The following is a 10942-nucleotide window of genomic DNA, read 5'->3' as shown; positions in this document are numbered from 1 at the left end:
CTCCTTCTTGAAGAGGATCTGTCCTTAGATCAAGAGGTTTCTTTTAAGGCTCACAACATTAGAAGATGAATTCCTCCAAGATCAAAAATATGTATGCAATAATCATTAAACAATTTTTCTGTTAATTTTTGAAATGGAAGTAGAATATATTTGTAAGGGCTATATGAAGAAGGCCTTTTAATTTTGGAAGGATTTGGTACATAGCCTACTTCACAAAAATGCTGCTTGTCACTTTTACTTAATCAATACCTAAAAGGTAACTCTAAGTCAAAGAAGATTTTTGGAAATTCTTTTGAAGTGTTTAAAATGAATGATGAAGGTGGAAAAACAATTTTAGGGAGAACTAAGACAAAAGTATTAACGACAAATAAAGAAGAGTTGAAAGATGAAATTACTCCCTTGAGGTCTATGGAAGGAGTTGTAGGATGTTGTATCTCTACTTCCCTAAGCATTATTTCTTTTCTCTCAATCTCTTTCTCTTTTCTTTTAAACTTTTTCTCTTGTCTTACTCTCTCTTCAAATTCTTTTCTCTCTTTTTCCTCCTTCTCTTTTCTCAGTTGCTCCTCTTCTTCTCTCAATTCTTGTTCAAATTTCTCTCTTTCTTTCTGCTCTCTTCTTTGAATTCTTATTCTTATTCAAGAGTATTGTGAGTTTTTCCTCCTTCCTCCTTGCTATCTCAATTTTCTTTTTCTCTATCTCACGATGAAAATCAAAGAAAGGTGGTATGGATGTTCTTCTCATGCATGCTCTCAACTCACTCCAATTTTGAATGGGAGATTTTCTTCCTTTTTCCACACTAGATTGCCTATAATCCTACCACTCTTTTGCATGTCCTACAAAACTAGAAATGCACAAAGTAAGAAAATAGTATTTACTATGTCTAAGATGGAATGGATGCACCAAATCATATATTTCCCTCTCCAAGATATGTATGATAATGCACTTATGTCCTCACCAAAGAAAGGGAATGTACTCTCATGTGTATGATGCATTTTATCCTCACTATGACTACCTAAATGCAATTCACTGTACAAATGAAAACTCATTTTGCCAAAAACACTTATCAAACAATTTTTCACAAAGAAACTTTAGGAATTTCTAAAGAGAATATAAAGGAAAAGATTTCTAGAGATGTTCCCAGGAAAAGGAGGTGAGTCTCATGTACAGTCTTAGAAACCAGACCTTTTCTAGCCAGAAATCTCTAAATTTCTTTCACAAAAATTCCCAATAAAATTTCCCAGCAAGACAGATCTTAATTGTGAAAAAAAACTTTCAAAGTGTGTGAAATTTTATGACCAAAGAAAGGTCAACTAAGTGTTTAAAGATTTGCACCTAGATATCACAGAGACATAAAACATAAATTTCAACATGCATAGCACACACATAACCTAGACATAGAAAACATAAAGAACAAGAAAACATAAAAACAAGAAAACATAAAAACAAGAAAACATAAACTAGATGAAAAGTTTTCCTAAGTGAAGAATCAAGTGGCACTTGGAATCCCTTGATGACCTCACACTACACGTTAAGAAGCTATTACACACCAAGTTAAGGTTAGGATTGCTCTAAAGCATTTTCCCACCTAAGCCAAATGAAACTGAAAAAATACACAAAGTTCGTGATACACAAACAAACAGAAACTAAAACTAGTGTGGCTGGTGTGTTGTCTTAATGTAGCACTCTCACTCAAGCCCAAATTTTTTTCTCTGTTTCTCTTGGTCCAGCCACAGAATGGGTGCTCTCACGTGTTTTCACTCCTTCTTTAAGTCCTAGCTCACTCCACAAGTCATCTCGAAATGCTATCTCAATGTCTTTTCCCACAATTCATCCTACAATTCTACCTTCAAGAGAAAGGTAATCACCTACAAAGTTGCCAAAGCAGTGAGTTGTATGCCAACTGAAACAAGATCACTCACGGTCTTCCACATAAGAATAACAAAGCAGAAAATCAAGAAAAGCTCAAATGGAAGAATTGGACAACATCAAGTGAAGGATTGAATGACAAACTTAATGGAATAAGCAAACAAGACAAGTAAGAAAAAGGCTAAGCAATAAAGGATAGCACACAAAAGAGAACCTAAGGAATGTGTCTAGAACAAGATTAACAAAACTAAAATCCAGAAGACACAAAACAAGTTGAATCAGGAACACATGGAAATTGAAATTTAAGAGGACAGTAGCAAATATGGGACCATGTGCACACTGTTTTACTCAAATCAAAGGTTCAAACATTACTTTGCAGACCAAAAGTACTTTTCATGTATTTTTCATCATATTTCAATTTCACTGGACTTCTTTCTTTGGATTTTAATTCTCAAATATCTTAATCAACAACGCACAACAGTTTGGAAAGGCTACTTCCAATTCAGTAATCAACGCATATGACAGAGACAAGTGATCCAACTAAAAATTTTGAAAGACAAACAAAGAAACAAAGGAAGCTCAATCACAGAAATGCTTAGCCAGTGCAGAGCACCACAACAACGTGCCACAAATTGATAATGAAACAGTTACAGTGGTATATAGAAAAAGTAAAATTGATATGCAACCATTCATCAATGATGAGATATCAATGTAGACGATACAAGTTCCAGCAAAAGCAAGTACACATGGCCAAGTGAACATCTGCAGATGGTTAGAAATAAAGAGAAACTAAACCAACACGGAAGAAACAAAGTGCAGTTTAGTTTAGCCAATAAACACAGCCAAAACAAGCAACAACAAAACTGGAAGTAACAAGACCAAGATTATTGCATCAAACACAAACTGACTAGAATACACTTTAGAAATATTATCCAAACTGCACCAACTGAACATAACGGACCAGGCAGAAAACAACACAAATACCATGGCCATCAACATCTTCAGATATTAAAGAATAGCAAAATACGAAACCAGTACTGGAAGAACTAAGGATACAAAACAAGTTCAAATCCAAAACACACGACCAAGGTTAAGTGAGTTCAAATTCAAACGGGAATCCATTCATGCAATCAACAAGCTTGGCGGTCTAATCAGCAAAAGAATATTGTACCTAAACAGATGCATGGAGTTCAAACAACAACAAAACAATCAAAGGAGCAAAGACGCAGCCTATGTGTGGACCAAAACCAACTCAAGTTCCACTGAAACAATCTGAATAGAATCAAATATATCATCAAAGTAGTGGAAACATTACAGTTTTGGCCAGCACAATCATGGGCAAGCACATGAATGGCAGAAACAACACAGGAACAATGAAAAAGAAATCAGGCACGAGTAAAACCCGGAACAGCTAGAAGCATACACTGTAGAACAATTGCCAATGATCTAATAGCAATTAAAGAACACCACAAAACACAAATTCAGATACTAGACACACATTTTACAATTGAAATTGAAACAGCACACAAAAATTAGGGACAACTCTATGGAATCAATAACATATCAAGCAACGAAACATTACCGAAGACAAAACACGAGATTATAAAATTTTAAAGCTAAGGAAGCAAAACTGAAATTAAACCCTAACGGACATGGATTCAACGACATAATTAGAGATCTATGACAATGCATCAGATATTGATTCAAAAAATTAGATCAACGCATTTTGAATCAATTTCAACAAGGAAAAACACAACATCACTGATTAAAACGTAGAAAATCACTCAATCATACAATGAACAAGAAAGAAACAAACAATGAAGAAGAAAATGAATAGAGATACTCATCTTTGAAGACCTTCAGCTCGCAACCTGAGCATTGAATACCACATGATGAGCGAACCTCAGCGAATACTCGCGCAAATCGGCTCGCGAACACTCCAGAGATGCCGATCTACGCAGCGGAAGTCATCAAATCGGCACTTACACGAGTTCTAGTGGGGAACTCTCACTCAATCGGAACCTAAGAGGTAAATACCTCTCTAGAAGGGGAGCTAAGACGAAAGGGGAAATTTGTCACTCTTATTCATCAAAGCTGTTTACAACGAGTTGGCCTGCACCTTTTATAGATCAAGGGCAACCGAGAAGATTAAACAAAGAAAAGAAGTAAACCCTAATCTAAGGTGTAATACACGTGAAAGGATATATCAAGAACTGAACCCTGAACGCATGAAAGGTTGGAGCGCGTGTGAGAGAATGGGCTGCATAGGTGATGTTCATCTGCCGAAGGAAACCTAGCCCCAATTGAGCCACTCCTTCATGTGAAACAAGCTGGAACGAACCCTAATAGAGGGTTGGCTTTTGGAAAATGAGTAGCGCGTTAAAGGAAATGAAAGTGTGGGTTGGATGCGGACTTTGGTTCATTTACAAAATAACCAAGTGACGAGGCTTGGAGCAATTTGATTCAGGCCCAATAAAGTGATGCGTGTAGGAAAAACAAGTGTTGGCCGCAGCTGGCCCAATATACGCATTTCTACTCCATTCCACACATTATTATACGTTGCAACTTGAAGAAATGGTTGTGATGCTAATCAAACATTAGATCGCAGGTGGCTTCCAGAATTGATGCAGGCCCAACTAGCACGTGACAGATTCTTTCAGCATGAAAACAACAATCATGGACATAATTAAATTGGCACATGCTGCAGTTTGATTGGAGTTCAGGAACGGGATCATTATGGGTTGGTATGGAGAATAGTTGGGTCGCAGGCCCAATACAAATTGGTACCTTGGAAATATAGGTTGCAATCTAACACAACAAACCCAATTAGAACACATTTATTTAAATAAAAATAAAAGAAATTAAAAAGAATGGGTGATGAATTCAAATTTTGGCCCTCATTTAATATTTAAATTTGGGAATTTAATTGAATTTTCTGTGCTTAAAGATTGATTCAATTAGGATTTGTGATTATCAGATTCATTTAGTAAGTTTGGTAAAAATGGAGTAAAAATTGATTTTAGTTGCATAAAATATTATTGGATATTCTACCGTTTGTTAATGCAGCTGGAATTTATTTTTGGTCATTACTAGTGTGGATTTGAAATATTCAAAGTTATAAAATAAGTTCAAAATCAAGAAATTCTGGAAAAGAATAAATCAAGAGCTAAATGCACCCCCAGATTTTATTTGCACATTCCTCCTGCAAGTGGACCACAAAAACATGTTCTGTACCCCCAATCTTTATTAAGTTGCACCCCTCCTACTACTTAAACTCCACTCAACCAGATACTGCGATATGGCAATCCTGACCTTTCAAATTAGGCCAACCATATGCTGACACGTGTCATAATCCTCCACTCACCAAAATGACCAATTAGACACTACCACGTCATCATCTCCTCCATCTCACACATGAAACCCTAACCCTAATTTTCATCATCTCCTTCCATCACCATGGCAGTCACCACCCTTACCGGTAACAAACTTTCCAACCACCGCGAGGCACCGCGCACCATCATCACCACGCTTCTCCATCTCCATCGCACCTACAACCTTCATCATCTCATCAACCTTCACGAATCTGAGCCGCATCCACCATTTTTGATCTTCATCTTCTCGTAGTGCATTACCTGGAATAACTTCATCTCACTGCCAACACCACCATATTTCCAATGCAGATCTGAAACTCCATCTCCACTCCTTCGCGAGCACACAGCCAACAACCGAAGCAGCACCTACATCGTCACGCCACCATCAACGACAACACCAGATTCGTGAACTTTCTTTTCGCGTACCACCATGGTCACCGCAGATCTGCAACCAGAATTTGTTGCACCTTCCACCAACGCAAACCTGCATCACATCACCGTTGGCACGGAGAGCAACCAGAATCCGTTCACACCACTACACCCCTCGCTGGCAGCCACCGCGCAACGCGCACAACCATGGCATCCTTCACTACCCCTGTGTCATGAGGCAGTAGATTCACCATTGATGGACCTCTATGGCAGTGCCACCATCTTCATCACACGAACCAGACTGCACCACCTGCAGCAGTGGAACAACCATCGCAGTAGCACCACCTTTTCGCAGCCAAAGTGTGAGAGAAACCCTAGTCTTGAGAGAGAAAACACTTTGCCACGTGTTAGGCTGCTATTGGACAGTCAACGGGTCAAAGTTGGTCAACTGGTCAAACTCTGGTCAATTTTGTAAAAATGATTAAATAAGAGAGGCAGAATTGGAAATTGGACAGAAATTAAGTTGCTAATTAATTAAATAAAAATAAAATATTTTAGCAACCGATAGATAAAGCCCAAAGTCCAATTGAAGCCTATATAAAGAGACTTAAGGGAGTAGAAGGGAGACAACTTACAACTTAGAACTCTCTGGTTTTGGTAGACACCGTCATCCATCACATCTCTCATTCTCTCTTTTCTTTTATTTTCTTTCCTTTATCATATTATCATGTATTCCATCAAAGCCATGGAGGGCTAAGCATTAAGGGTTGATTCCACTGTAATTTCTTAACTGGATTCTGAGGTTAGATGAATTTATATGTTTGTTATTTTGATTATTGTTGTGGTTTTTGTTTATCTATGTCCTTTGCTTCTTAATCTCGAATAGAAAATATTGATTTTAAATCTACATGCATGCTAATCATATGAGTTAAAAGGTTTTTAAATTAAATTGAGACTTTACTTTGATTTTATTTAGAAACTTTCATTTAATTAAATAAGTTTTTTCCAATAATTGAGACTCTACTTTGATTAGAGGTAATTACTTTAACTAAAATTAGTCAAGACTTTACTTTGATTAATTAAGTTTTCTATTTGGTGAAGAAACAAAGGAATAGACATGATTAGGCATAGTAAAATTTAATTGAGACTGTACTTTGATTGAATTTACTATGGATAATCTAATAATTATCACTTTTAATTGAGACTGTACTTTGATTAAAAGTGAGAATGCCAACAAATGAATTGAGTCTTTACATTGATTAATTTGTAAATCAACAACAATAATTAATTTAACAATAATCTCTAGATAACCAATGAAGAATCTTCTTTAGAAAAAGCAGTGGAATTGACCTATTTACTATTACTATGTTTACAATCTTCCGTGTCATTTTCTTTGCATATCAAAACCCCCTACTTTTATAGTTGCTAGTTTTAATTTCATTTTTATAAGAATCAAATATTTGAGATCAATTCTACATTCGTTGTGAGACGACTCAAGGTTATCTTAACCCTAACTATTTTGTTCACTACTAATTTGCAATACTGAAGTTGCTAAAGTTAAGTAGTGGTAATTTGATCGCTTAACGACAACGTTATCAATGGGCCTAGTCAATAGCCCAAGCCATGAAACCTTAGGGTGACATTCATCATGGTGGTTGTGGTGGTGATGGCCGTAGTGGTGGTGGTAATGGCCCTGGTGGTGGTCGTGGTGGTGGCTGTGGTGGTTCTGGTTGTGGTGGTGGTAGTGGCCATGGTGGTGGTGGTGGTGGCCGTTGTGAAGGTTGTGGTGGCGGTGGGGATGGTGGATGTGCTAGTGGTGGTGGTTGCTGTGAGGGTGGTGGTGGTGTCGGTGGTGATGGTGGTGGAGGTGGTGGATGATGAAGGATTGACCCAAACCAAGGATGGAGGCACATGTTTAAAAAGACTAAGCATGTTTAGAAAGGAAGTTCACTAATCCTTCATCCCTTTCATTTCTGTTTGTTATTTTTGATTCCCAAAGTTGATTTAGTTGAATAAACTTTAGTTGACTTGTTGACCTTTGACTAGGTTTGATATTTTGACTATAGTTGACTTGACTTAAGCCAACATGCTAATCTATGTTAATGTGCTTTGTAGGTTAATTAGGAGTAAGAAATCAATGCTAGGTGGCGCATGGTGATTGGGGAGCATAAATGATGTGGAGGAGAGAGTAAAGCAAACGCATAAAGCATAAATAAAAAGGCATAAAGCAAGTGTACCTATGTACCTTTGGTCTCCTTTGATTTTAGCACACTTTGGCCACTTTTTGGAGACATATGAGACACATTCTTTGTCTCCTTTTGTGCTAGAAAGAAATTAGCCTTGCACACACCATAGTTATTAGCTCTTTTGTCTCTCATTTTTGAAACCTTATTTGACCTAGTTTCTAGAAGCTAGGGTTAGGTTTTTGTAAAGACATCCTTAGGTATCTTTTATTTGCTTAGAGGCCCCTAAACTCTTCCATATAAGGGGTGCTCCTAGACATGTAAAAGGGTTGAACATTTTGAAGTAAAAACACTCTTGTGTCTCAACCATTTGTTCGAGTTTCCTCCCTTAGGAGTGAATACTTTTAAGCCTTATCTTGCATAGCAAGTGGCGGCACACATCCACTCATCTTCAAGGTTGCCATGGCTTCTAGCCTAGCCTTGTTGTGGCGTGCTTCTCACATTTTTACCATTTCTTTCCTTTCCGTTTTATGTTTTCTTCTTCCTTTAATTGTTCCTGGTTTTCTATGGTTTATGTGCTTTCCATTTCCTTTTTGTTTTGAATCAATCCATCATCTTCTTCTCTTGAGCTTTGTGAAAGGAACCTTCACATCTAGATAGCTTGCTATCTTAATTTCCAGTAGGGATTTTACTTAGCTTTCTTAATCAACTCAAACCATATTCAATAATTTTAAAAAGGAACAAGATAATCCTTCATCAGTGGATGTGCTGGGGGTAGTGGTGGTGGCTGTAGGGTGGTGGTAGTGGCATTGGTCGTGGTAGTGGTGGCAATGGTGGTGGTGGTTGTTGTGGTGGTGGCAGTGGTAGTGGTAGTGGTGGCCGTGATGGTGGCCGTGGTTTGAGGCATAGTCGTCGCGTTGTTGTTGGTGGTGGTGGTCGTGGCAATGGTGGTGGTGGTGGTGGTGGTGGTGGTGGCGGTGGTGGTGGCAATGGTGGTGGTGGTTGTTGTGGTGGTAGCAGTGGTAGTGGTAGTGGTGGTGGTGGTGGTAGTGGTGGTCGTGGTTTGAGGCATAGTGGTCGCGGTGGTGGTGGTCGTGGTGGTCGAGGTAGGCCGTGGTGGTGGTGGTGGTTGTGGTGGTGGAGGCCGTGGTGGTGGTGGTGGTGGTGTGGTGGTTGTCGTGGTGGTAGTGGTGGTGGTGGTGGATGTGGTGGTGTTGTGTTGCTAGTGGTGGTACTGGTGGTCGTGGTGGTGGCCGTGGTTGTGGTTGTGGTTGTGGTGGTGGTGATGGCTGTGGTGGTGGAGGCCGTTGTGGTACTGGTCGTGGTGGCGGTCGTGGTTGTGTTTGTGGTTGTGGTGGTTGTGGTGGTGGGTGTATTAGTGGTGGTGGCCGTGGTGGTGGTCATTGTGGTGGTGTTGGTGGTCGTAGTGCTGGTGATGGTGGTCGTGGTGGTGGTGGTGGTTGTGGTGGTAGTGATGGTGGTGGTGGTTGTGGTGGTGGTGCTTGGGGTGGTGGTGGTGTTGATGGTGGTCGTGCTAGTGGAGGTGGTGGTGGTGGCAATGGTGGTGGTGGTGGTTGTTGTTGTGGTGGCAGTGGTAGTGGTAGTGGTAGTGGTGGCCAAGATGGTGGCCGTGGTTTGAGGCATAGTCGTCGCGTTGTTATTGGTGGTGGTGGTCGTGGCAATGGTGGTGGTGGTGGTGGCAATGGTGGTGGTGGTGGTGGTGGTGGTGGCGGTGGTGGTGGCAATGGTGGTGGTGGTTGTGGCAATGGTGGTGGTGGTTGTTGTGGTGGTAGCAGTGGTAGTGGTAGTGGTGGTGGTGGTGGTAGTGGTGGTCGTGGTTTGAGGCATAGTGGTCGCGGTGGTGGTGGTGGTGGTGGTCGTGGTGGTCGAGGTAGGCCGTGGTGGTGGTGGTGGTGGTGGTGGTGGAGGCCGTGGTGGTGGTGGTGGTGGTGTGGTGGTTGTCGTGGTGGTAGTGGTGGTGGTGGTGGATGTGGTGGTGTTGTGTTGCTAGTGGTGGTACTGGTGGTCGTGGTGGTGGCCGTGGTTGTGGTTGTGGTTGTGGTGGTGGTGATGGTTGTGGTGGTGGAGGCCGTTGTGGTACTGGCCGTGATGGCGGTCGTGGTTGTGTTTGTGGTGGTGGTGGTTGTGGTGGTGGGTGTACTAGTGGTGGTGGCTGTGGTGGTGGTCATTGTGGTGGTGTTGGTGATCGTAGTGCTGGTGATGGTGGTCGTGGTGCTGGTGGTGGTGGCCCTTGTGGCGGTCGTGGTGGTGGTGGTGGTTGTGGTGGTAGTGATGGTGGTGGTGGTTGTGGTGGTGGTGCTTGGGGTGGTGGTGGTGTTGATGGTGGTCGTGCTAGTGGAGGTGGTGGTGGTGGTAATGGTGGATGTGGTGGTGGTGGTGGATGTGGTGGCGGTCGTGGAGGTGGTGGCCGTGGTGGGGGTGGCCATGGTGGTTGTGGTGGTTTGTAGTGGTGGTGGTGATGGTGGTCATGATGGCCAAGGTGGTGGTCGTAGTGGTGGTGGTGGTGGTGGTGGCAGTCGTGAAGCTGGTGACCGTGGTGGGGGTGGCTGTAAGACCCGTGAAATTTAATTAATTAATTAAATAAATAATTAATAAATGCGGGTAGGAGAATTAATTATGACATTAATTATGAGTGGAATCACATATACCAAACCAAACACCTTTAGGTTCTTTCCTTCATGCTTCCGCATCCAACACCATCCATGGAGCCTCCATTCTTCATGCAAGCTTCAATGGAGACAAGAATAAGCCATCAGGCCATGGTGGTGGTGTTGATGGTGGTGGTGGTGGTCGTGGTCGTGGTGGTGGATGTGGTAGTGGTCGTGGTAGTGATGGAGGCTGTTGTGATGGTCGTGGGTGTGGTGTTGGTGGTGGTGGTAGTGGATGTGGTTGTGGTAGTGGTGGTGGTGGTGGATATGGTGGTGGTGGTAGTGGTGGTGACTGTGATGGTCGTAGTGGTGGTGGAGGTGGTGGTCTTGGTGGTGGTTGTGGTGGTGGTAGTGGCAGTGGTGGTAGTGGCCGTGGTGGTGGTTTTGATGGTGGTTGTTGTTGTTCTGGCCGTGGTGGTGGTTTTGATGGTGGTTGTTGTTGTTGTGGTGGTGGTGGTGGTTGTGGTTGTTGTTGTTGTGGTGG

At 41.6% G+C, this 10942-nt stretch overlaps 1 protein-coding gene across 1 annotated transcript; it reads left to right on the top strand.

Annotated features, from left to right (window-relative positions):
• The first annotated feature begins 7356 nt into the window (after window positions 1-7356).
• LOC114194902 (loricrin-like) lies at window positions 7357-10378 on the top strand. Its single transcript, XM_028085308.1, has 6 exons — window positions 7357-7458; window positions 8583-8692; window positions 8810-8905; window positions 9586-9680; window positions 9878-10066; window positions 10290-10378. The coding sequence occupies exons 1-6, from the start codon at window positions 7357-7359 to the stop codon at window positions 10376-10378; spliced, it is 681 nt and encodes a 226-aa protein (XP_027941109.1).
• The last annotated feature ends 564 nt before the right edge of the window (window positions 10379-10942 follow it).

The sequence above is a fragment of the Vigna unguiculata genome, chromosome 8 (genome assembly GCF_004118075.2).
Source record: "Vigna unguiculata cultivar IT97K-499-35 chromosome 8, ASM411807v1, whole genome shotgun sequence".
NCBI lineage: Eukaryota > Viridiplantae > Streptophyta > Magnoliopsida > Fabales > Fabaceae > Vigna > Vigna unguiculata.
This window is presented reverse-complemented; position numbering and strand designations above follow the sequence as displayed.